At 48.2% G+C, this 27,205-nt stretch overlaps 1 protein-coding gene and 1 pseudogene across 1 annotated transcript; one reads left to right on the top strand and one right to left on the bottom strand.

Moving 5' to 3' along the window:
• The first annotated feature begins 1,309 nt into the window (after nt 1-1,309).
• LOC112872386 lies at nt 1,310-16,394 on the top strand (annotated as a pseudogene).
• A 5,752-nt stretch (nt 16,395-22,146) lies between these two features.
• LOC112872385 (protein FAR-RED IMPAIRED RESPONSE 1-like) lies at nt 22,147-23,369 on the bottom strand. The gene is made up of 2 exons (XM_025935467.1): nt 23,011-23,369; nt 22,147-22,441 (listed from the first exon to the last, which is right to left on the bottom strand). The coding sequence occupies exons 1-2, from the start codon at nt 23,367-23,369 to the stop codon at nt 22,147-22,149; spliced, it is 654 nt and encodes a 217-aa protein (XP_025791252.1).
• Between the last annotated feature and the right edge of the window lie 3,836 nt (nt 23,370-27,205).

Genomic DNA, 27,205 nt, shown 5'->3' with positions numbered 1-27,205 from the left:
TGTGGAGTACCTCAAGAGGTGCTCCAAAAGTATTAGTTTTGTACCAACTCATGGAGTTGCGAGGTAATTACCACCATACCACTAGTTACAAGGTAACGGTTGGATCCATCTCCTTCTCCTTTCCTCATCCCGTCGCCTCCTGCCCCTCCCCTCCATCCGCCCCTGCTCCCACCAGCCCGCACCGCCGCCGCACCTTGTTCCACCCGCGCGCCGCCGCCCCCTCCGCCCCCCCCCCCCCCCCCCCCGCGCCCGTGCCGCCGCCCAGGTTTTGGGAAGTTTAGGAAAAAACCATTGCAAAACGAGGATGATTTATCAGTGATATTTGGTGATATAATTAATGATCAATCAGATCATTGGAATCCTATGAGCTCTAATCCCATCATTCCGCCATCTCAAGAGGCGCCTGCTGATGTTGATAATGGTAATTTGCATGAGTTCCCAGATGATTGTGACCATGATGCTGCTGTTGGGGATGAATCAGATTATGGATGCCTTTCGTGATGTTGATGTTGATTATGGGTGCCTGCTGATGTTGATGTTGATTATGGGTGCCTGCTGATGTTGACTATGGATGCCTTTTGTGATGAGTTGGCCACATCACTCTCTATCGCTTGGAATTAGTTTGTAATGAAAATATTGATTTTGTACCATAGTTATTGCGATCTTTAATATTATTTGGTTGAACAATGACATTGGAACATGGTTGGGCTAGTTTTTCGGAATGAACAGTGCTGGGTATAGCAACGGAAAAAAACAAACCAACCCTTCATCCAACCACCATGGGCAAAATAGACTATTCCTACCAAGTTATCATATTTCTCGAGCTGGAGCACCATAATCTCCTAAACACGTACGTCAGCTCCAAGTTTTCGTAGAAAAGATAGAGTGGAGCTGCTAAAAGGTGAAGCTGGTGGAGTAGAGTTTGTTTTCGTAGAGTGGAGTGCTTCTAAACATGCCCTAACAACCAACTTACGGCTCCAGTTAAGCACCTGGACGTGCTAGCTTTCTCTCCACAACGTGAAGTGCTTATCTCAAGTAACCAACTTGGATACGGATCGAAACTAATTAACCTCTCAGGTTAACTTGTTGCATCCATGCTTACAGGTGGGCCAGCTTCTAGAGAACCCAAACTGAATTAACTCATAATACATACACGTGCCTGATCAGAGCTCATCCAATGGCGTGTAGCTTTTCTTTCAAGTCTCATGTTTTGTCACTAATAAACTCGTGCATGCTCGATCTTTTTTAAGAAACTAGGCTATGCAAGAGTCTGACCAAAGTCTTCTAGCATCATGAAGAGGTGGGGCCCATGTGTCATGGGCTCAACCATAATTTATGTAATAATATATGTCGGCACATATTATCTTTAATTTTACCATATCTCGTTGTATTATTTTTTTTATCATCAAACAACACGATTGAGATTTGGAAAGCACTTGGCATGAACTTGAAAGGGGTAGAATTCCTCCGGGCCTCGGAAGAAATTGATAATCGCGGCAATGAATACTCATCTTTCAGAGGTTGTAAATAACTTATGGTATGGTTATGGAAACTAACTTTTTTTCCTTGATTACTGCACGGGTGTTGCCAAATTATGGGTCGAAGCGAGAAGGATGCCCTGACTGCTGCCCAGATTATGTATCCCCTCATGCAGTGTGCTCATATATTGTTTCTCAAGGTTAGTTGGCACTAGGCAACCTAGCAAGTATATCTAGTGCAAATTCACATGATGCATTGTGTGCAAAAAGGAAGCCTATAAGTATTTATTTAGTTCTTTTAGCAACTTAAAGAAAGCTTATAATTGTTTTTTTCAAAGTGTTAGCTCAGCAGATTCAGATATTTTATTTTAACAAACACGCACACGCACCTTCTTCTTTAGGAACAGGACGCCAACAATCTTCATGGCAGAACCGAAAACCCCCTGGCCTCTCATTTCGCATCCCAATCGCGACTGAAAATGTGGGAAATTTAGGCAATCTTATGAGGAGAGAAACAGACAGGCAGACAGCTGCACGTCCAAACTCTGAACCCCTTGACAGTGTAGCTCGATTTACAAGGGTTTCAGCTGCCTTTGCTCAAACATTAAGCACCAAATGATCACATACTTTTTCAGATTTGTAATATGAAGTCGTGAGATACTCGCCAATCTATGAAATCTGAACTCTATAATCAAATCTTTCAGTAGTCAACGTTCAGGCTGTAAGGCAGAGTAACCTATCACACGATCCTGAACTTGTTCAAGAGGAGTGAAAACCAAAGCAGTTAAAGGCAAACCAAGCTGTGGCCTGCCGGTAGATACCGTCATACGGATCGATACCATTGTCAGTAGGTGAAATGTACTGGTGGCTGCTGAAAAAAAAGCTGCTAAATCGTCTTTAAATTTAAATAACCTTGCTGCGTCGACTGAGTACAAATGACATAGAAATAATTTAAAAGGTTGTTAAAACGTTGAGCCAGATAACACAATTACATGCATGTATGCATTTGTTGAGTGTCCTGCGGCCCGAAATCATGTGCGTGTGTGTGAATTGTAATAACACGGTGTCACAATTAGGGTCCCTTTGGTTGAGCTGTGGATTCCTGAGAATCTGATTTCAGCCGCCAGCTGTGGGAAATCAGCTGTGAGGTGCCAGCTATGGGAAAGCTGAAAGCTGTTTGGTGAAATAGCTGTCAACTGTGGATTCTAGATACAAATATCTGTTATGCCCCTATTATGTCCCTGAGTTGAGTATTAATGTTTATATGTACTTAAGTAGCAATATGCAAAACTATTATTTATTCTAGAACAAGTTTTATTTTAAAACTAGCCAATAAGCTTGTAGAGGGACTCCATAAATTTTACGTTGTATTTTTATGATTTGAATTTTAAACGAATTTATAGGTTGCAGCTCTATATAACTCTATACAGTTTTTAATTACAACTAGGTCCCTGACTTTATGCACCGAGAACCCTGAAAAGATTTTGATCTTTGCAATGTGGTCCTTGAGCACAGCTGCGCACCGGAGGGGCTTCAAATTCCGGCGATGGGAGGCTCGGCCGGCGGCGAGGGGCGGTGGGGGAGCACTAGGTCCGCGAGGGGAACTCGTTTTGAGGGTCGGCCGGAGGCGGGGCGGCCGGGGGCGGCGCAGGGGCGGGGCGGCCGGGGGAGGCGCGACCGGGGGCGGGGCGGGGCGGGGCGGCCGCGGACGGGGGCGGGGCGGCCGCGGACGGGGCGGGGGCGCCGCGGCCGGGGGCGGCACGGCCGGCGGGGAAAAGAAAACGCGAACCGGTACGCACATAACCGATGGCATTGCGGGTAATTTCATCCGAAACGCAGTGAAATCGGGGTATGGGGCGATTCTCTCCGTGAACTAGGAAACGCGGCTGCGTTACCAAAATCGCTGCGCGTCGTGAAGCCGTTTGGTTCGGATTTTCGCGTTCTGGACGCGAATTGGACACAGAACGCCCAACCAAAGGGACCCTTAGAACAGCAGGGCATCTGAAGAAAGGGAGAAGTGTGTGTGTATGCATGTATGCATCTGAAGAACAGCCGCGGCGGACATGCCCAAGCCCGGCCCATCACTATCAGCCTGCAAAGCCACACGGAGCGTCAGAGCAGGTAGGTGCCTCCAAAGCCTACAGAGGAGCTACAGTTGCTGAGCTAGCTGGTTGAGGAGACGGATCAGCTGTTGGAACCCTATAGACTGATCGAGAAGACAATGCATGAAAGACTGACACACAATTGACACACAAAGTGGCGTGTGAGTGGCAATAAAAAGATCGGTGTCTTTCATTTAAAAAAAACAAGATATCCAACAAGTATCCAGGCCCATAGATCATCTACCAAGGCAAATAGGCAAGGCTCCATGGCAATGGCGTTCCATGCATCGTTTGACCGGTGGATCATGGATGGAATTTGTTACAGTGGCCTTGCATTGCCCAGATTAGATGGAAAGGACAGTTGCTTTCCGACGGTGGACTTTTCGAGTCGTTCACCACGAGCAGGGACAAAAGCCAAAGGCCAAGGACAGATACAGGTCGTGCCAGAGGAGAGAGATAAGAAGAGACCAAATGAATAAATCGCAGGTACAGAAGAGACCAAATAAATAAATCGCAGTTATGAAATTGTTTATTCATTTCCGTCTGCAGGTAGATATATGCCAGAATGCCAGATGGGTTTGGATCAAAGAAAGATGAATACGCTTGCTAGAGACTATTGTGAGGCCAGCAAAAAGAATAGCAGGCCGATTATTCTATCACGCCGTATGTGCTTATATCTACTGGATGTGGTTAGATTTATATTTTCATATGGTTCAAAGTTAGTGCTCCGTTTGTGAATTGTTTTGCCCATTAATGTCAATTGCAGATATGTTGCCTGGTATTAAAGAAGGTCAGCAAAAAAATGTCAAAGAGCGATCCATCCTCGGCTATTTTTATGGAAGACATTGAGGTTATTTCTCTTGATATATGTCATTTTTTAAATATCAACAATCAGATTTTTTTCAACAACCTGAATAATAAACACATCATCTATCAGTCATGAGACACCCTTTTTTGTACAGAAACATCTGTCAGTCAATGTTTTATGCCCTTTCTCTCGCTGTGGTGTTCATGATCAAGTTGCTTACTGCAGTCTCAGGTGAATGAGAAGATAGGACTGGCTTTCTGCCCTCACAAAGTTACTGAAGGAAATCTATGCTTAGAGTACATCGAGTACATAGTCTTGCCCAAGTCCGGAAGGTTTGCTGTGCTTTGCAAGGAAACTGATGGCAGTAACAGGTAATATTCAACTACAAACCAGAATCCTTTTTTCTGTTTATACACACACCATTCGAGCGGGTATAATGTGCAGTTCATGTGAAACGGCATACTCTGTCAAGCAGGAGCTCAATTCATTCGGAATCATGCACCAGTTAGGCTATGCTTTTATAACACCATAGGCGATTTTAAGGTTGTGTTCAGATGTGACATTTGCTGCTGTGAAACAGGACCTACAGTAAAATAGAACAACTCCATGGAGAATACCGTAGTGGCACTCTCCACCCTGATGATGTGAAGCTCGCTCTCGCAAAAGCAATAAACGAGATATTGCAGGTTTAAACCCCTTCCCTGCTGTTAACCAACCTTGCGAATTAGTACTGTCTCTGTAACATCCCAGTTTTCATCACTATTGAAAGAAATGCAAAGTAAGGGTGTTTGCGTAATTTTATAAAAGTACAAGTCCTTTTATGCAAATATTGATTTACAAAAAGTAACTTTTAAATTTACTCAGGACTAAAGTGTAAAAATACGAGTCATAATGACATGTCTATCCAACCATTATGACGAGTCTATCCCGTCATAATGACATGTCTATCCAACATTTATGACGAGTCTATCCCGTCATCATGACGTGTCATAAATGCTTGCATTTAGGTCCTGAATTTTATAAAGTTTTACTCTTTAGGACAAAAGCAATTCAAATCCGACTTTTGTTCCAAAAATTCATATGTAAAAACATAAGTTTTGAGTTTTTGAATTTGAGCCCTAAAGCAATGTTGTAGAGTTCGAAAAACTCTTCAACTTTCGTTTTGGGCATTTCTTCATTTGAGTTTTAGATTGATTGGAAATTTCACCTTACAGATGAGCCCCTGCAGTTTTCTGAAATTGCGCATAAGTCCTTGGGGAATTCGATTTCCCTTTCCCCTCTGTTTTCCTTCTCCGGTGCTTTCTTTATCTTCACTAGCAACACCATCCCCTTGATCTATAAATAGGACCCCCCCCTTCTTTTGCCATCCACCCATGAGCAAGTTGTGGTAAGCTTAGTGTTGGACTAGCCACTTAAAGTTGTGCGTTCCTTCGTGACTTTGTCGCTCCAATAAGGTACGTGTTAGTCTCCTGGTTAAACTTGAGTACTTAGTATATAGGTTGTGATCATCTGTTGGTAGGCTCCACCTCGCCATAAATCAGGGTCGTCGCACACAGCGCCGGCCGAGATATTTTTCCGCCGCGCGAACCGCCTCACCTCATTTAAAAAGGAAGCCGACGCACCTCCCTGCCGTCCCCCACCCGTGCTCGCTTTCGCTCGCGCACGCGCGACACACCGGCCCCACGACGGGACCGCGCACTGCCGCCGACACCGCGCCGTGCCGCCCACCTCCGCGTCCCCACCTCGCCCACGCCGCTGCAGCGTCCTCGCCGGCTTTGCCGCCTCGACGCTCGCGTCTTCAGTGCTGCCACTGTGGGAGCTGTCGGCGAGCTGCCGCAGCCCACGCCGTCGCCCGTCCCTGTGCGACGCCGCTGCCGCCTATAAAAAGAGCGAGGCCGTGATGAGCTCCATCATCAGCCCAAGCACACCGAGCCGTTTCATTTCACTAGCTAAACCACTTCTCCCGAGCCCAGTTCACTCACGAGACGAAGCTCCAACAGTTGACCCTCTCCTCAAATCATGTACTATCTATTTCCCTATTTTCATCTCCATTTGAGCTTATTTTATAGCTTGCTTGTGTTGTTTGCCGGTTGTGCCGTTTCCGCCCGTAGATCACGGAGTGACCGAGGAGGAGCCGGCCAAGGAGTACGAAGGTCAGTACAGCGGGCCGGAGCCAGAAGACCCGTACCACGAGCAGGAAGCCGCCGCCGCCGACGCGTACATAAGCGAAGGCAAGTTTCATCGACCCCTACGTGAGCGGTTGCATCCATGTGAGGACGTCTAGTTGTAGCTCTGGTTTAGGATCGATTACATATACCGATGCTTGAGTGATTGAGTGTGCTCATACATGCATGTGAGTAGTTATGCATATCCAGAGTTGAGACTAGGATATGAAGGGATTTGGTTGAGGCTAGGGCAGCTGGGTATGTTGGAGCCGGCGCTACCGTGGTGGTAGACTGGCAGGTGAGTGCTACCGTGGAGGTAGGCTCGAGTTGACATGTTGAGGGATGGCTGCTGCCCTGGTGAACCATAAGGACCGAGTTGTTTTGACATCTCACCTAGCTTACTTTAGTACGACCACAGGTTCCGTTATGGGCCGGACTTAGCCTAATCCCACTGGTTAGCCTGACGGTCGCAGGGATGGTTCACGGGTATAGACCATTGGGGTCAGGACCCGAGGGTTGTGCGGCCGGGCTGGGGCGTGACCACGGCTGGGTGTCGGCTATGTCGGTTGTCCGTTCGGGCAGTCGAGCTTGTGGGTACAGTGTACGACCTCTGCAGAGTGTAGAATCCATTCGAATGGTCCGTGTCCACGGAATGGACAGGCTACGGTGTGGTCCTGACAACTAGTGAGCTACCTACTGTGGGTTGTGTCGGGAAGAGTTGCATACTATAAGTTGCATCACTAATGTTTTGTGATTAATGTGCATCGTGCATATCATTCCCCTCCCGTAGGGTGAGGTGGAACTTGCTGAGTACTTTTGTACTCACCCGTTTATGACTTGTTGCAGAGGATCCTGATTTTGTGCCTGAGGAAGGCGAGTAGTTCGTGCCCTATACCCAAGTCTGGAGTGGTGCCGTCGCAGTAGAAGCCACCATGTCAGATGAAGAGTTTACCCTCGCGTTTATCACTGCTATTGTTGTATTCCTAGTTTATGTTATTATTGTAATCGAACGCATTAAATAAAGCTATGTATGACTGTGGCACCACTTGTGTAATGTATTTTCGCCAGAGACTGCTTTCTGGTGTTTAAATACATGTTTAGCTCCGGTTGTTTAGACCGGGGTGTTTCAAGTGGTATCAGAGCCATGCTTGGCTGTAGGACACGAACCGGTAGGAACGATGACCGTAGGAGCCCTAGGATGGTCAATCCTTGAAGCCCTATTACTCCTTAAAACTTTATCCTTATTATGCTAACCCTACCTTTGTAAGTTAGATGGCGGATGACTGGACCACCACCTACTGCATCAACGAAGATGGATTCCCAGGGTGCTTTATGCTGCCACGGTGCGACTAGGTATTCCGGAACGACCGGAGTACGTGGGTCGCGAGTTCATGGAGCATGGCACCGAAAGCTGTGAGGTCACCGTCCATATTGGCGCCAGTGATAAATACTTGGAGATGCAACCCTGGAGCATCACCGCCACTGGAGCCCGTATGCCTGACACCATTCAACTTGCAGCTCGCAAGGCACTGCGGTACCTGTGCCAGATGTTCGAATGGCACTTGGGTTCCACGCCCATGAAGTACTTCCCACCGTTGGATCGTAGCCGTCCTGCTTGGGCAGCGAGGATCCGCAACCTGGAAAGTCCCGCAGGGACAGAGAAGAACCCCACAGTTGTCGCTATGTCTGGCTATTTGCTTAGCCTCGACGATTTGTGCGACCAACTGCATCAGCATGTGAGAGATTTAATCCAGCGTGCTGAGGGAGCGGAGTCCCGCTGGCATAAGGCTAAGCTGGCCTTAGCTCAGGCAGAAGCCCGAGCGGCTGAAGCTGAAAGCCGCCTCGCCGTGGCCGAAGAAAACCTTAGGGAACAAGCCGATCGCCACAGCCAACTCCTTAGGGGTGTCTACCTAGTGGACCGCGCCAAGCGCAAGGAACACCATCCCAGGATTGCCGCTGAGTCGCCAATCCTGGAGGGGATTCCACTGTACCCTTTGTCCCAACCGCGCAGGAGGATTTGCGAATCAGTGCCGCCCACGCCTCCCGCATCTCCCCGAGATCCTGGAAACAGTGACCCTGAAGACCGTGTGGTAGGGCTCAGTAGTCGAGTCGTCCCGGCCGACCCTTAAAAGTCGAGCCGCGTTATTGTAATCCGTCGTGTCATGTATCCCTGCTGGTTTGAATGAATGCTTGGTGCTTGAATGATTTGTTTGTGTTGTGTGCTATTATATATATATATATATGCAAATTTACCCTAGTAATAAATTAGGAGAGCTACCTAATCGTACCTTATCCCTTCTTGACCGCAGATGTCCCGTCGTTCGAGTCGAGTCCAGGGACTCCATGCTCAGGAAGACGGTGACGAAGTCAACCCGAGAAACCAGGCCCTTTGAACGTAGCCCCAGGAGCACCAGGAAATGGACACCCACCACCGCCACCTCCCCGTGCCCCAGCACCCATTGATCTGGCAGCCATACTGCAGCAGCAGAACCAACTCCTTCAAGTTCTTGTGACCACGCTCACAGCTCAAGCTCAAGGCAATCTTGGCAACAACAGACCTGCAATGCATCATGGCAATGGCAGCAGGATTGCAGATTTCAACCGCTTGCAGCCACCTAAGTTTGGAGGATCTGATAACCCTATTGAGGCAGATGATTGGGCTGCGAGAGATTGAAATGAAGCTCGAAGTGGTCCATGCAGATGACAGAGACAAAGTTTTGCTCGCAATACAACAGTTAAGGGGACCAGCCCTTGCTTGGTGGCAGAGTTACCGGGAAATAAATGAAAACGCTAACGAGATGGTATGGGCTGACTTTGTCAAGATCTTTAGAGAACATCACATCCCCAGCAGTGTCATGAAGCTTAAGAGGGATGAGTTCAGAAAGCTTCGTCAAGGTGGTATGAATGTGACGGAGTATCTCCATAAGTTCACGGAGTTATCTCGTTATGCACCAGAGGATACCAATGATGACGAGAAGAAGCAAGAAGCTTTTCTTGGTGGGCTAAACCCTGAAATCAGGACCTTGGTTGAAGTCACCACCCACAGTGACTTTAATGCCATGATCAACAGGGCTATCACCACTGAGAGAAATAGGAAGGCAGAACTCAGTGAGCGCAAACGACGGTTTGAAAGCAAGAAACCCCAGCAGACGGAGAAGTTCCAGAAGACTCAGTATCCGGCTCACTCAGGCCAGAGGAGCCAGGGTGCAACCTCATTCAAAACGCACCCCGGTTCTTTCCAGAAGCCAGCCCAGTCAGCTCCGGTTATGCAGACCCAGAATGCCTCCCGCACCCAACCGACTGGCGGAAGTCAAGTGACCAATGGGAAGGCCTGTTTCCACTGCCGTGAAGTCGGACACTACAGGGCCAACTGTCCGTATCTCAATCAGCCGGCCCCTTCTATTTTCTCCAACTCGGTTCAAGGACCAAAGCAGCCGGCGGGAGCCAACCGTACAGCACCAGCTAAAAGCCAGCAGCAGTCCTTCGGCAAGGCAAAGGTGAACCATGTGCATGCTGAAGAAGCAGAGGATGCACCAGGAGTGATTTTCGGTGAGTTTCTGGTCCAATCAACTCTAGCCTCAGTACTCTTTGACTCTGGAGCATCGCATTCCTTTATATCCTCCCACTTTGTGGAAAAACATGATATCCCTACTATAGCCCTTAAGAGGCCGTTAATGACACGTTCGCCTGGAGGTCATATACCTTGCCACTTAGGCGTCTTAGATATCCCTATAAACCTAAGTGGGGTAGTATTCCTTGCCAACCTAGTAGTCCTTGCTTCCAAAGGAATAGATGTCATACTCGGTATGGACTGGCTCACCAAGCACCGAGGAAACATAGCCTGTGCTGAGAGAGCAGTGACAGTCACCAACCACCAAGGGTCAACAGTCACATGCCTAATCCAGCCTAGCCTACCAGACTCCTTGGTGAACCACATTCAAGCAGAATCCCCAGAAGACGTGCCAGTAGTTCGGGAATTCGCAGATGTATTTCCAGATGAACTACCCGGTATGCCTCCAGAAAGAGATGTAGAGTTCACTATTGACTTAGTCCCTGGAACCAAGCCTATAGCAAAGAATGCCTATCGGTTAGCAGCCCCAGAGCTTGCCGAGTTGAAGAAGCAGCTTGAGGAGCTCCAACAAAAGGGATTTATTAGACCTGCTGCTTCTCCGTGGGGAGCCCCAGTGCTCTTTGTGAAGAAGAAGGATGGAAGCATGAGACTTTGTGTGGACTACCGTGACCTGAATGCAGTCACCATCAAGAACAAGTACCCTCTGCCTCGGATTGATGACCTGTTTGATCAGTTGAAGGGAGCTAAGTTCTTCTCCAAGATAGATCTGAGGTCAGGTTATCATCAGCTCAGAGTACGACCAGAGGACATCCCTAAGACGGCCTTCAGGACCCGTTATGGCCAGTATGAGTTCACAGTGATGCCTTTTGGTCTAACTAACGCCCCTGCCTTTTTCATGACCCTCATGAATAAGGTGTTTATGGAAGAGTTAGATCGGTTTGTCGTGGTATTCATAGACGACATACTGGTCTACTCTAAGAGTGCTGAGGAGCATGGACAACACCTTAGAGTTGTGCTGGGAAAGCTCAGAAAACACCAGTTGTATGCCAAGTTTAGTAAGTGCGAATTCTGGATGCAGAGAGTCAGTTTCCTGGGTCACGTCTTAACAGCTGAAGGTGTTGAAGTAGACCCAGAAAAGGTCAAGGCAGTATCAGAATGGAAGCAACCAACCTCAGTCTCGGAGATTAGGAGTTTCTTGGGATTAGCCGGCTATTACCGGAGATTCATAGAAGGTTTCTCTAAGATAGCCCGGCCTATGACCGAGTTGCTCCGAAAGGATGCAAAGTTTGTCTGGTCTGAAGCTTGCGAGGGAAGTTTTCAAGAGTTGAAGAGGCGACTAACTTCTGCCCCGGTGCTAATCTTGCCAGATAATCAGAAGAGCTTTGTCATTTATTGCGACGCATCCCGACAAGGATTGGGTTGTGTGCTTATGCAAGAAGGAAGAGTTGTAGCCTATGCCTCAAGACAGTTGAGAACACATGAGCAGAACTACCCCACCCATGACTTGGAATTAGCCGCGGTGGTGCATTCCCTCAAAATTTGGAGACATTACCTAATTGGGAACAAGTGTGAGATCTACACGGATCATAAGAGCCTGAAGTACATTTTCACCCAGTCAGATCTCAACCTTAGGCAGAGAAGATGGTTGGAGTTGATCAAAGACTATGATTTGGAAATTCATTACCACCCCGGAAAAGCTAATGTGGTGGCTGATGCGCTCAGTCGTAAAGCATATTGCCATCACCTAGTTACGCAAGCCCCAGAGCTGAGTGAAGAAATGAGGAAGTTAAACCTAAGGGTTATACGCCACCCTTGCAACCACAATCTTAGTGTTCATCCCATCCTGGATGACCAGATTAAGGAAGCTCAGATGGAGGATGAAAGATTGGTATGGATTAAAGATCGCAACAGTGAAGGCAAAGCCCCAGATTTCAGGATAGATAAGGATGGAGTCTTGTGGTTCAAGAAAGATTATGTGTGCCTAAGCAAGGTCATTTTCGCAGGACCATCTTGGATGAAGCCCATAACTCCACTTATTCCATTCACCCCGGCACTACGAAAATGTACCTGGACCTTAAGGAGAAGTATTGGTGGAATGGTATGAAGGGGGATATTGCCCGATTCGTAGCTCATTGTGATGTGTGCAAAAAGGGTTAAGGCAGAGCACCAGAAACCCAGTGGATTACTCCAACCGTTGCCAATTCCAGTATGGAAGTGGGATGAAGTTAGTATGGATTTTATCACCGTCTACCAAGAACCCAGAGCGGCCATGACTCGGTTTGGGTAATTGTCGATCGACTTACTAAGGTGGCACACTTCATCCCAGTACGTACCAGTTACGGAGGGGATAAATTAGCCAAATTATATATTGAGCGTATTGTGAAGTTGCATGGAGTACCTAAGAGGATTGTGTCAGATAGAGGCACCCAGTTCACTTCGAGATTCTGGGGCAGGTTACATGAAGCACTTGGTACAAAGTTGGACTTCAGTTCAGCATATCATCCCCAGACCGATGGCCAGACTGAAAGAGTTAATCAGATCCTTGAAGACATGCTAAGAGCCTGTGTTCTTACTTATGGCAAAAATTGGGAAGATAGTTTGCCATATGCGGAGTTCTCCTACAACAACAGCTACCAGTCCAGTTTAAAGATGTCGCCATTTGAAGCCCTCTACGGGAGGAAGTGCCGCACACCTCTCATGTGGACTGAAGTCGGTGACCGCATTATTGAGGGTCCAGATTTTATTAAGGAAGCAGAAGAAAGATAGCGGAAATCAGAGAGAATATAAAGGCAGCTCAGTCCCGCCAGAAAAGTTATGCTGATAAAAGAAGGCGTACTCTCAGCTTCGAAGTTGGGGACTATGTGTACCTTAAAGTTTCCCCAATCCGCGGCACACGCAGATTCCAGGTACAAGGAAAGTTGGCCCCACGTTACATTGGACCTTTCCCAATTATCAAGAAAGTGGGAGCAGTAGCCTATAAGCTTCAGTTGCCAGCAGAGATGTCAGATGTACACGATGTATTCCACGTGTCCCAACTCAGAAAGTGTCTGCGAGTACCAGAAGAACAGGTGGCCCCAGAAACAATCGACCTGCAGGATGATCTCAGATATCAAGAAGTACCAGTAAAAATTCTAGATATTGTGACGCGAAGAACCCGCAACTCAGCAGTCAAAATTTGTCGAGTCCAGTGGAGTGGGCATTCTGAAGCAGAAGCAACTTGGGAGAGAGAAGATGCGCTCCGAGCCGAGTTCCCCAGTCTCTTTAGTGGTGAAGCTGAATCTCGAGGACGAGATTCAACCTAAGTGGGGTAGGTTTGTAACATCCCAGTTTTCATCACTATTGAAAGAAATGCAAAGTAAGGGTGTTTGCGTAATTTTATAAAAGTACAAGTCCTTTTATGCAAATATTGATTTACAAAAAGTAACTTTTAAATTTACTCAGGACTAAAGTGTAAAAATACGAGTCATAATGACATGTCTATCCAACCATTATGACGAGTCTATCCCGTCATAATGACATGTCTATCCAACATTTATGACGAGTCTATCCCGTCATCATGACGTGTCATAAATGCTTGCATTTAGGTCCTGAATTTTATAAAGTTTTACTCTTTAGGACAAAAGCAATTCAAATCCGACTTTTTGTTCCAAAAATTCATATGTAAAAACATAAGTTTGAGTTTTTGAATTTGAGCCCTAAAGCAATGTTGTAGAGTTCGAAAAACTCTTCAACTTTCGTTTTGGGCATTTCTTCATTTGAGTTTTAGATTGATTGGAAATTTCACCTTACAGATGAGCCCCTGCAGTTTTCTGAAATTGCGCATAAGTCCTTGGGGAATTCGATTTCCCTTTCCCCTCTGTTTTCCTTCTCCGGTGCTTTCTTTATCTTCACTAGCAACACCATCCCCCTTGATCTATAAATAGGACCCCCCCCCTTTCTTTTGCCATCCACCCATGAGCAAGTTGTGGTAAGCTTAGTGTTGGACTAGCCACTTAAAGTTGTGCGTTCCTTCGTGACTTTGTCGCTCCAATAAGGTACGTGTTAGTCTCCTGGTTAAACTTGAGTACTTAGTATATAGGTTGTGATCATCTGTTGGTAGGCTCCACCTCGCCATAAATCAGGGTCGTCGCACACAGCGCCGGCCGAGATATTTTTCCGCCGCGCGAACCGCCTCACCTCATTTAAAAAGGAAGCCGACGCACCTCCCTGCCGTCCCCCACCCGTGCTCGCTTTCGCTCGCGCACGCGCGACACACCGGCCCCACGACGGGACCGCGCACTGCCGCCGACACCGCGCCGTGCCGCCCACCTCCGCGTCCCCACCTCGCCCACGCCGCTGCAGCGTCCTCGCCGGCTTTGCCGCCTCGACGCTCGCGTCTTCAGTGCTGCCACTGTGGGAGCTGTCGGCGAGCTGCCGCAGCCCACGCCGTCGCCCGTCCCTGTGCGACGCCGCTGCCGCCTATAAAAAGAGCGAGGCCGTGATGAGCTCCATCATCAGCCCAAGCACACCGAGCCGTTTCATTTCACTAGCTAAACCACTTCTCCCGAGCCCAGTTCACTCACGAGACGAAGCTCCAACAGTTGACCCTCTCCTCAAATCATGTACTATCTATTTCCCTATTTTCATCTCCATTTGAGCTTATTTTATAGCTTGCTTGTGTTGTTTGCCGGTTGTGCCGTTTCCGCCCGTAGATCACGGAGTGACCGAGGAGGAGCCGGCCAAGGAGTACGAAGGTCAGTACAGCGGGCCGGAGCCAGAAGACCCGTACCACGAGCAGGAAGCCGCCGCCGCCGACGCGTACATAAGCGAAGGCAAGTTTCATCGACCCCTACGTGAGCGGTTGCATCCATGTGAGGACGTCTAGTTGTAGCTCTGGTTTAGGATCGATTACATATACCGATGCTTGAGTGATTGAGTGTGCTCATACATGCATGTGAGTAGTTATGCATATCCAGAGTTGAGACTAGGATATGAAGGGATTTGGTTGAGGCTAGGGCAGCTGGGTATGTTGGAGCCGGCGCTACCGTGGTGGTAGACTGGCAGGTGAGTGCTACCGTGGAGGTAGGCTCGAGTTGACATGTTGAGGGATGGCTGCTGCCCTGGTGAACCATAAGGACCGAGTTGTTTTGACATCTCACCTAGCTTACTTTAGTACGACCACAGGTTCCGTTATGGGCCGGACTTAGCCTAATCCCACTGGTTAGCCTGACGGTCGCAGGGATGGTTCACGGGTATAGACCATTGGGGTCAGGACCCGAGGGTTGTGCGGCCGGGCTGGGGCGTGACCACGGCTGGGTGTCGGCTATGTCGGTTGTCCGTTCGGGCAGTCGAGCTTGTGGGTACAGTGTACGACCTCTGCAGAGTGTAGAATCCATTCGAATGGTCCGTGTCCACGGAATGGACAGGCTACGGTGTGGTCCTGACAACTAGTGAGCTACCTACTGTGGGTTGTGTCGGGAAGAGTTGCATACTATAAGTTGCATCACTAATGTTTTGTGATTAATGTGCATCGTGCATATCATTCCCCTCCCGTAGGGTGAGGTGGAACTTGCTGAGTACTTTTGTACTCACCCGTTTATGACTTGTTGCAGAGGATCCTGATTTTGTGCCTGAGGAAGGCGAGTAGTTCGTGCCCTATACCCAAGTCTGGAGTGGTGCCGTCGCAGTAGAAGCCACCATGTCAGATGAAGAGTTTACCCTCGCGTTTATCACTGCTATTGTTGTATTCCTAGTTTATGTTATTATTGTAATCGAACGCATTAAATAAAGCTATGTATGACTGTGGCACCACTTGTGTAATGTATTTTCGCCAGAGACTGCTTTCTGGTGTTTAAATACATGTTTAGCTCCGGTTGTTTAGACCGGGGTGTTTCAGTCTCTTCAAAAGGGACTTGTCTGAATTTATCTTTTAGAGTTGAGGCGTCCATTCATACTAGAAGAATATACTCATCCGACCTTACAAATTTTTGTTTTTCCCCAGCCTGTTCGCGATCACTTTGGAAAGCATCCCGACGCCCAAGCTCTGCTTGATACTGTCAAGGTACATTCTCCTTCTTAGATCAGAAAAAAATCAGCAGCATGACTAGATTTGTTGGCAAGGCACCATGTTCCTCCCTCATGCCCACTGCATGATCCGAAAAATCTTACTACTAACTAGATGCATGATGATCCGGTACCATTCTTGTGCAGGCGTACAGAAGAACCGGTGGGTCTCAAATGCAGAGTGGAGGTGATCATACCAGCAAGGAACCTGAACGCCGTAGTGCCTGAACCATGTGTCGATTCTGCATCAGCACCCTTGATCGAGTGTAAAACTTGTGGCGTTCTTTAGCCTGGTTAGGGTAGCCACATTTTTCCTAGCTAGATTTTTTTTGAGAAGGGGTGAATTTATTTATAAGATCAGACATACATAGTTCATACAAGGACCATACAAGAACCTGTAGAAAGGATAAAACATTACAACACACGGTTCTTGCTCATCGACACCCCAGACTTCACCTTCGACTGCCACCGCCGACTGGATCGAAGGAGCCGAATAGACACTTCTTCCACTGGCAAGATGGGACCATTGAAGGCCATTATATTTTTCAGAAGCCACCGTAAGTAACGCTTCAAAACGCTGAACGGGGATAGGGCAAATCTCGCCGGATGAAGAAGGATTCTCCTTCACATTTTAGGAGGAAATAAAAGTGCAGCACTGAAGCGTCCCCCCATCAGGGAAGACTTAAAAGTGTTACTTTATCAGTCCCAGGAGGCTGATAACACTTTTATTACATCAGATGGTACATCACCGTACAACTCTACATGGTAATGGGCAGTGAAGCGCTACTATCGCGAGGATTACAACTGAAACCCACACTACTACACTAGCTACGAAAAGAGGGTCATCAGAGTCTTGCGCCATGCGGACTCCGGCGGTGGCCCTAACCACAGGCAAGACTGGGTGCAGGACGAAACCCTACTCGACGTCTTCGGGGATGTAGTCGGGATCTTCTGCTGTAAGAAGTAAGAATGGGGTGAGTACGAACGTACTCAGCAAGTCCAATCACACCCACGGAGGGGGTGTATCAGAGATCAATGCACAGGACAGTCCAAGGATAAGGTTAGGGTTCATTTACGGAAAACTCAGTTATATGCAAAGGTTCGTTTAAAACAATTTTCCAAAACAAGTTGCTAAGCATCAGGGAGCACATGGTGTTGATCCACACAGGATCCAAGTTTTAAACTGCTACCGGACTCCCCGTCCGTCGTAGCACACGGCACAACTGCCGGACACTTCCCAAACAACCCACACCAGTCCAACCATTCCCCGAGAGAAACACTAGTTATGTGACCACACCATAACTTGCCCAATACCGTGGGCACGGCTATTCGAATAGATTTTAACTTTGCAGAGGTGTGCAACTTTACCCACAGGTAGGGTACCACAGCACGATCACCTTAGTGTCGGTGCAGATCCCAACAAAGCCATTACCCACCTTAGCTAGACCTGACTAGCCACCACGGATTCCATCAAGGGGGTCAGTCGACCTGTCTCCGAGGTTTGACCGGGGCATAAGTCACACAGAGCTTATCCCTTCTCCTTGATCACCCGTTGCTCTCAGCTCTCCCGATGGCTATCAGACTAACTAGTGGGATTTATGCTAAGCCGTTGCCCATACAACGGTCAAGTGGTTTGCACGACAGGAAGCTAGGTGAGATGACACATCAACTCGGTCCTTAGGGGTGACAAGATGGATATCTCCCTTCCTCGCTCTACCACACAGGTACGAGCACACCCACGGCAATTCACACAGAAATGCCATCCATCTCGTCCGACTCATCTTTCAAAACCACATTTTATCCCGTCCCACACACATATTTTCTTTATAAAACCAAGTGGTCAAGGTATGGTTATCACAAACAGGGGTGGCTATCCTACCATGTCTTCAACAAGCAAAACCATGCAATTTTATAAAACAGGCCGCTGGGTTGTGTTTATAAAAACTAGGACAGAAACATGCATCAAAGGGCGGGATTGAACTTGCCATCATCAAACCCTTGCGGGAGGTCCTGATCGAAGCACTGTCCCTCGGGCTCGGGGTCACAGAACTAGTCCTCGTTCGCTTGGTCACAGTCGGGACCTTCCTCGTTCACTCCGTGTCCTACGACGCAAACAAACAAGCACACAATCAATCGAAAGAACTAAAAGCTTTTATCGTTGAGCTTGAATCGGAAATAATTTAGTTATGGAGGTAGGGGTAATATTTTTGGGTGGTTTCTTAATGGCATGGTTACAACTATACTAGAAAGGGCGTGGTAAAGTTTCAGGTCGATCGGAGCTCGTTTGGCGCATAAAATGACGAGCTAAAGAGGGTTCAGGGGTTAAACAGGGGTCTAAGGGCTTATTCGTAATTATCCGGAGGGAGTAAGGGCCTATTTACGAATCCTAGAAATACTCAGGGTATGCTAGAGGATGTCAAGTATATCCAGGTTTATGTAATGGGGGGGGGGTTTGGTTTGAAATAGCGGAAAGAGCAGGGCTTCTTTTGCACAATAGAGTAAATAGGGGGGTTCTTTTGGGGGAAAAACAGGAAAGGGGAGGGGGCTTTGGGCAAAAAGCCCCTTCTTCCTCCTCTCCCCCTCGTGATCGAAACAGAGGAGGGGATTGGGGGCGGCGGGGGCGGCCTCGCCGGCCGGCCAGGGCCAAGGGCAGCCCGGGGCAAGGGGGATGAGGGAGAGGGGGGCACGGGGATCCCATCCCCGGTCTCACCTTGGGCGGAGGTGGAGTGAGGGGGGCGTGCCCACGGGAGCAGGGGCGGCGGCGCTAGGTGGCTCGGTGGGGCGGCGCCGGGCTTGGGGAGGCGGGGAGTTGGGTGGCGGTGGAGGCCGTGGGGAAGGCGAGCTGCGCGGGGGCCCTTCTTATAGGCCAGGGGAGGCGGTGGAGGGGCGGCCGCGACGGTGGCCGGCGCGGAGCGCCATTAATGGCGCTTCGGCCCTTTGTGTGCGTCGCGTTGTGGCGTGCGGCGGGGCGATGTCAATCACGTGGGGGAGGAAGGGACCGGGCGCGGTGCGGCACAGGGCGGGGAAGCGACAGCGCGCGCGGCGGGGCGGGACACGGCAGCGGCGGGCGGCGCGGCTCCGGGCGCGCGCGTGCGCGCACGGCGCGGCGAGGCGCGGGCCAGAGCGGGGGCGCGAGCAACGGGCGGCACGGCGCGGCGCACGGCCACGCGTTGCGCGTGCGCGTGCGTCGCGGCGCGGCCGGGGCAGAGTAGGCGCACGGCCGGCCAGTGCTCGGGCGCGCGGCAGGGGAAAGGAAAGAGAGGGAGAAGGGAGGAGGGGGAAAAGAGAAGAAAGAAAGGAAAAGGAAAAAGGGAAGAAAAGAAAAGGGGGAAAAGGAAAAGAAGGAGGAAAAGAAAATAGGAGGAGAATGGAAAAGAAGGGTAGAAGAAATGAAAAGGAGAGGAAGGAATGGTGAAAAAGAAAGGGAGAAGGAAAGGTGACGCGCGCCGGCGATTTTCGCGGCGGCGACCGCGGCTGGCCGGCCACGCGCGCGCGACATTCGCGCGCTGCGCGAGGAGAAAGGGATTGCGTCGGCGCTGATCGCGGAAGGCGGTCGCGTGCGGTCGTCGGACCACCGAGCGGTGCGGGATGGGACAGTGGTCAAGTTCGGTGTCGGTCGGAAGGGGTTAGGGCTAGGGTTTTGACGATGAACGGTTTTGAAACGAAACACTCTAGCACGCGATTTAATTTGGTGAATTTTCAGGACGTCACAAGCACCATCGGGAGCCACCACGGCAAAATCAGCAGATCGAGAAGATCCTGTAGCCAGGGGTATCAAACCATGTTCACCCCAAAAAACCCAGGAAACAAAACTTGAGAGCTTCAAACCAGCACCAAATGTCGAAAACACTGACACTGGAATAGAAGCACCAGGAACAAACTAATCCCTCCGCCGGCATCAAACATCCCATCTCTATAAATGATTCACACACCAAAAGAAAAGGAGGTATGGAACCGTGGCCACGTCGCCGGCGATTTCCGGCCATCGGATCGGCTGGGCGGACGGCTCAGATCATGCGAGTCCCTGTCATTTTTGTAAAAAAAATCTCGAACTTTAGAGAAATCAACCCACAGCCCGGCCTCCTCTCTCTGGTAATTTTACGAACAAAATCATAATTTTTCTCAAAATCAACCCGCAGTCCAACCTTCCCGGATCAAGAAAATTTGCAAAGAAAACCTTACGTTTTCATAAAATCAACCCGCCGTCCTGATCCTATCTCAGAAATTTTTTAGGAAAACCCTCGGATTTTAATTAAATCAAACCACAATTCGTTCCATCCGTTACTTCTACACAAGCAACATTATACGTATATTTTGAAACTAAAAGTTGTTCAATATAGAATTTGAAAAAATTCAAAAACCAAAACTTCATTATAGAGCAAATTTTAAAATTCAAAATGCTTTCATAATTCATTTGCACAAATGCTTGTATGCGATCCGCCGTACCTACAATACGGACACGAAAACATCTTCAAATTAAAAAATGTTCGATACAAAAGTTGCTCAGAATTTTAAAATCTACAGTTTTGTTATATATAGTATAATTTTAAATTCAAAGAAAATCGCGCCTGAGGATCCACTTCACGTTCTCTTCCCCGAAGAAATCAGCGCAAGCAACGCTATCATCGGAGAAGGAACGGCAAAAGAGCCCAAGCGAGCACTCCAGACTGGGCACATCTACTACAATCCTACCTAGAACTAAGCTAGAAAGGAAGAGTGTATACATCGGCCACCTGATTCGTAGCTCCCCATCACCTCCGACGCCAAGAAGACCGCCGGATGCGACGGGGAGCCGGTGAAGACGGCGCCGGAAGATGAGTACTGTAGCAAAGGGAAACGAGAGGCTTCTTTTGCCTGGCAAAGTATCGTATGCACGCGACGCCCTCCGTGCACATTTGCACGCCTCAAATCCAGCCCGTCAAATGAAGATCCAATGGCCCGAGCACGTTTTGCAATGAAACCCTCCCGCAGCTGTCCTTATGCTGTGAAACCTTTTTGCGAAAACCCCCCCAGGTGCCATGGCCTTCTTCCAAGACGCGCCTGCGCCTATTCTCCCGGCCACAGAGGCGCCATGGCCCTAGTACCGCCACCGCCCCCTGCCTGCGGCGTCTCCGGCCTCCGCCACGGCCCTTGCCGAGCACCACCTCCTTCTTTGACGGCCGCCGCCTCTGTCCCTCATCGACCGCGACACCGGGTGCGCCGAACGCTGCGGCCACCTCGCCGAAAGGGGCTAGGGTTCCCGCCGCCTACATCCACTCCTCAAGCCGGGCGCGGCGCCTGCGAGGGGCTTGGGTTCCCACGATGACGCGGTTCCTAGCTCTGGGGGTTGGCGGCCTGCCTGTGGTTCCCATGGTGGCCTGCGGTTCCTCCCACCATGCCGAGCGAGCAGAGAACAGAGAAGAGAACAGAGAGGCAACTAGTTCATTTTTTTTTGTAAAGAACTCTGTGATTGTAAGCAAATTGTAAAGAATATAGTGATTGTGCTAATGATTGAGTGTTTTAGTGAACAAAAATTGAGCCAATATTGTGATTATGCTGATGAATTCATACAGGACCATAATTGAGCCAAAATTGAGCCAACATATGCAGGAAATTGTCATCTTGCTTATCTTTCTTCATACAGATTATCTTTCTTCAGACATATGCCAAGTACCGTATATGCTGCTTCATACAAGAAAGCTAGCTATGACACCAAGTACTGCAAATGCGACTACTCCTCTTGTACAGAGCATGGTAGTACGGGGAGTACCAGGAGGACAAAAGCACAAAATAGCACAAATGTGTCATCTTGCTTACATTCAGGCCAGAACAGAGCATAAAGTTCAGAATTATCATCTTGACAAAAGCACAAAATAGCAAAGTAAAACAGAGCTAAATTAATCTCCTGAAGTCCCTCCTTCATCAACTTCTTCGCATTGTTTCCTTTACGAGGCTTCGGTAGTTCTTTAGCCCTCTTAATTCTTTTACACCTTCCCTTTGATCAAACATCATTTGGCGGATGTATTTGTATTTCTTCAGGAATTTCACAACCAACAAAATTCTCATATTCATCTTGTCTTTGTGGCACAGCACGAAGTATCATATTGCCCAAAGAAGCATCTATATTCAAGACACTTGAAAGTAAGAAATTCATAGCATCATTCGAACTCTTTGCTTTTTGAATAGCATCTTCAACCTTGTTTCGCACCATTGCTATCTTTTTCCTTTTTTCCACTTCAATAGGATCTTTTGGCTTCTCATCCAATACATTGCCTTCATCATCATACAAAATCTCTCTAAGGTAACATGTAAAAAAGATAGGTAAGTAGGATGTACAAAAAAGATGAGAAAAGTAAAGCAAAGTGTGATTCTTTTTTACCTCTTGCATCTTGTTTCCCATCTCTTCAAAATATAAGATGTAGGTAGTTCATATATCTTTTCACTTCTCAATGTCAAAATAATATGGCGGCATGGAATTCCTATCTTTTCGAATATCTTGCAAGAGCAACAGCCAAAATTATTTGATGTGCTCCACTCAACCACTCTATCCTTCATCGACCCATCATTAACCATAACTAACTTAACATCCAGATATTGTGTAGTACCTAGAATAGAGCAATGGTCTCTAGCAACAACCACTTCTTCTTGAAATATGTAGAACATGTTATGCGTGTACAATATACTTGCTTGTTTCTCCACATCCCATGGGGTACGCAAGAGAGGTGTGGTATGCATACTAACATTATCTGCCTTTAGCTCCTCATGTTGTTGGCATTCCAAAGCCGTATCAAATCTAAGCCAAAACTTAACAAAGCATAATTTTCTATGGATAAAGTGACTGAAGAAAGAATTAGAGCTTTCAGACCTTGAAGTAGTTCTTAGGACTCCTGCAAGAGATATTTCCATAAAGAATGCTGGAATCCATGACTCTCGAATTTGATATCTGTTAGACAACCACTCATTGCGCTCAAGACCATAAGCGATTATGAGAGAATTCCACCGCATCTCGAACTCCTCTCTAGTTTCTGAACCCCATACACAATTGTTCAAAGCAGCCCAAAACTCCTTGTCATGATTTATGGGAGGACCAACCTTCTCAGAAAACTTCTCCATAATGTGCCACATGCAGAACCTATGAACTGTATCTGGGAGAATTGTTCTAATTGCTGATTTCATACTAGCATCTTCATCTGTTATGATAAGCCTTGGTGCTTTTCCTCCCATTGCCTCAAGAAAAGTACGAAACAACCACTCATATGACTCAATATTCTCATTTACAAGGAAAGCAGCTCCAAAGAAAATACTTTGCATATGATGGTTCACACCAATAAAAGGAGCAAATATCATATTATATTGGTTTGTGCTATATGTTGCATCAAACGACACCAAATCACCAAAATGACTATAATTCTTTCTACTTGTAGCATCTACCTAGAAAATGTAGCGTAACTTTCCATGCTCATCCACAACAAAATCATAGAAGAAGGCAGAATTTGCCTCTTTCTTTCTATCTAATTGTGCCACAAATAATTGAGCATCAGCATCCTTTATTTTGTCCCTGAGTCCCCGATAGTAATTCTGCACGTCCCGCTTCATGCATCCAATATTTTCAAATCCATCACTAACTTGTAAAAGTCTATATGCTTGCAAGGTACCGATACTAGCTTTGTGGCATGTGAATAAGGTAGTCTTGACTTTTTGACTGATTGTACGGTTGGATCGGAGGAAAGGAATTTTATCGGGTGATACTAAACCATGGTTATGCTCTTCAACAAAAGAAGCGATATAATACCTTTTGTCCTGACCCAACCTCACATATATGCGTGCATAACATCCACATCTTGTCTCGGAGTGCTTTTTTTGCTTGTTTGGTTCAACACGTCTCTTCGTGAAACCTTCTCTTGAACACACAAATCTCTTATTCTTAACCACATCACTTTTCTTGGCTTGAGCTCCAACACGAACCGAAAACCTGCTTTCATGTGCGTATGCCTTGTAGAATTCTTCCACTTCATCAAGGGTATCAAAGGACATTCCAACTTTTGGCTTGAGTCTCTCTTCCTCGCAATGAGGTAAAAACCACGATGACTGCAATTTGAAATACCAATGATTTATCAAGTCCAAGTGTGACATAAATATCATGAATTTCAACAAATTAAATTAGGGACAAAATTGCTCACCGATGTTGGACCTTTTTTAGGTGTACTGAATCCCCCACAAGAATCAACAGGGTGCAAGGCTTGATTTTGAACCGGGGCATAGACAGGAAGGGGCGGGGTCGGTTGAACCTGAGCATCGGCTTCAATAGGAGCGATGGGTTGAACGGGGGCAGGGCCTTCAACGGGAACATCCGCGTCGCCACTAGAAACGGGTACCCATCATGCATTCATGGCGTTGAGGAGCTCCATCATGCCCCCATGGGTAGGGCTAGGGCATGCCGGTGGCGGTTCTGCCATGCCGCAGCGGCCTCGACCCTTGACACAACAGGCAGCGGCGGCGGGGGTTGTAGTCCCTGGCGTAGGCGGCGCCGGCCACCGGCAACGGCAGCGGTAGGTCTGGACGGTGGCGGTTGGTGTCCTTCTAGGAGAAGCCACGCGTGGGTCTGGGAAGAAGGCCATGGCGCCTGGGGGGGTTTTCGTAAAAAGGTTTCGCAGCATAAGGACAGCTGCGGGAGGGTTTCATTGCAAAACGTGCTCGGGCCGTTGGATCTTCATTTGCCGGGCTGGATTTGAGGTGTGCAAATGTGCACGGGGGGCGTCGCGTGCATAGGATACTTTGCCCTGCCTAGCTAGATGAGAGTTGAATCCGCAATGTACTGAGCTACTGGGCTCAACAGGTTTCGTGGGCTGGGCTGGGATAGTGCGTGAACCGGATCTGCTGCTGAATAGGCCGTTTGCACCTTGGCCCGCTCGGCCTCCATGCGCATGCTTGGGCCACCCGCCTAGCCCAGCAGGCAGGCCTCGGGCTGTACGTATTATGGGCCTAGAGGCCCGTTTAGGCCTATACAAGCGACCGCACAAAGATCTCTTCCTAGGCCTTTTTGCATCAAGAATAATCCTGGGCGGACCCTCCTTGCCCTGCGAGGTGGGCTGCACCGCCATGGGACTCCTTACACTGCCCACCAGGCTCGTTAGCGCTTGATGAAAGGTCACGCTCCTTATCTCTCCAACCTCTTTCTCAAATCCCCTAAAAAACCTTTTTTAAAAAATAGAAATAGAAATAAAAATTTGAAACCTGTATCTATATCTATATCTATTTCTAAAGCACGTAAGGTTTCCATCTAAATTTTTGGTTAGTTCGTCTTGCGTCATTGACAGGTAGATCTTAGTCCATCCCGTATGCGAGTCGGACCAACCCTTCGTTCACGACTCGATCACGTAGATCCCTACAAATTAACTGACGTACGAATAACTATACGTATCTAATACTTATATCAACTTTATCCGTTGCTAGCAACGTACGGATATATTTGCCTGGTAGAAAAAAAAAAGAAATTTTCTCTACGATGGACCGCTAGCGGTAGCTGGATGAGACGGCTCAACCCAAGTACTCCAGGTAGTAAAACAAAGCAATAACTCACAAACACAAATCTAACCACGATGTAATTAGCCTAGTCCGAAACAATATATACCCAGATACACTCTGTTGCCCTTGTCTTCTCCGTCTAAAAGTTACCGATGGGACACGCTGCCAAAAATCACTTTTTAAGTTTTTATAACTCTCAATAATTTCCAAAAGGAGGAGGCGCAGGCACCTTTATTTTGGGCCATCAAGCAACTGAAAACACAAACCACATGTACACCTCCTCTTCAGTCTTCACTGCATAATAAGGCTGCACATAGAGGCAGGAGGTGTGTGATCCGAATCAAACCAATTAATAAGCAAACAACGCGAACAACAACAGCAGCACAACGAGTGAAGTGACGGACTTGGCGGCCGGCGATGATCGACGGCGAGCGTGATCGTCATGAGCAGCTAGACACAGACACAGTGCAAGCAAGCTACAGGAAGTAACAGCATCTGCAGTTCATGGATCCGTCGGCGTCCAGGTAGCACGTGCCGAACCGGTAGAGTAAGTTGAGGGACACGCAGGCGTCGGTGCAGGCCACGGTGTCCTCCGCCGAGGCGCACGGCGAGAACCCGGTGATGTCGGTGCACGACGGCGAGCCGCCGCCGTCGCCCAGCACCGGCCCGGCCTCTGCATGCGAAGCACGCACAGACACATGACACGGTGAGGTACATGACTACTAATTGTGTGTCTCTCGATGCATACCTGTGGCCACAAGCAGGACGACGACGACGGCGAGGGCGGCCGCCGGCGACGAGGGAGCGCCATGAATCGATGATGCAGCATACCTGGCCGTGGTTGCCATGCTTTTTATTTAGGTACATATGCTAGATAGATCTCAGCTGCGGAAAGTCCTAAAATAATCATACTTATTCGCTGCCACCGTGTAGTTGACAATCCGATTAGGATCTGATCGAAACTAATTGATGGATCAGATCATACCGAAACTAATTGATTTGATCAGATTATATGCTATAATGCTTGCTTACGTTTCAATTATCTTTAGACTTCCAATCAGGCAGATCAGCTGCTAGTCCTAAAAATATGTATGTACATGCATGTGCTCCAGCCTCTAGTGCTCGCGTTGACATTTCGTCCTTGGGCTGCTGGGCCCACCGTTGAAGACGTACCATCTGGGCCAGGAATTCTCTTCCTAAACTACTACTCAGGGATCGCCATGAATTGGGCCCGGTGGGACTGTGCATCTGCCCCTGGGCTGCACCGGCCTGGGCGAGTCGCCAAGCCCATCAGGCTGCTCAGCTCTTTCGTTCAATCCTTCCCTCTCTCAAAAAAAAAAAAGAACCCGGAAAAAAACGAAAAAGAAATATTCTCTGTGGCAGACTGCTCGTCGTACCTCAACAAGGCTCAACGCGAGTGCTCCGTGTAGTAAAACCCAACAACGAGTCACAAAGCTAACCACACAATGTAATTAGCGGTAATCAGATACAATACATCTCCACGTAATCAGATACAATACATCTCCACGAAAACT

The sequence above is a fragment of the Panicum hallii genome, chromosome 8, assembly GCF_002211085.1.
Source record: "Panicum hallii strain FIL2 chromosome 8, PHallii_v3.1, whole genome shotgun sequence".
NCBI lineage: Eukaryota > Viridiplantae > Streptophyta > Magnoliopsida > Poales > Poaceae > Panicum > Panicum hallii.
This window is presented reverse-complemented; position numbering and strand designations above follow the sequence as displayed.

Coding starts and splice junctions, on each gene's coding strand:
- LOC112872385 (XM_025935467.1), bottom strand. CDS start 23,369: ATGGGAGGAAAAGCACCAAGGCTTATCATAACAGATGAAGATGCTAGT. Junction 22,442..23,010: donor GTCCTAAGAACTACTTCAAG/GTCTGAAAGCTC, acceptor ATGTTACCTTAG/AGAGATTTTGTATGATGATG.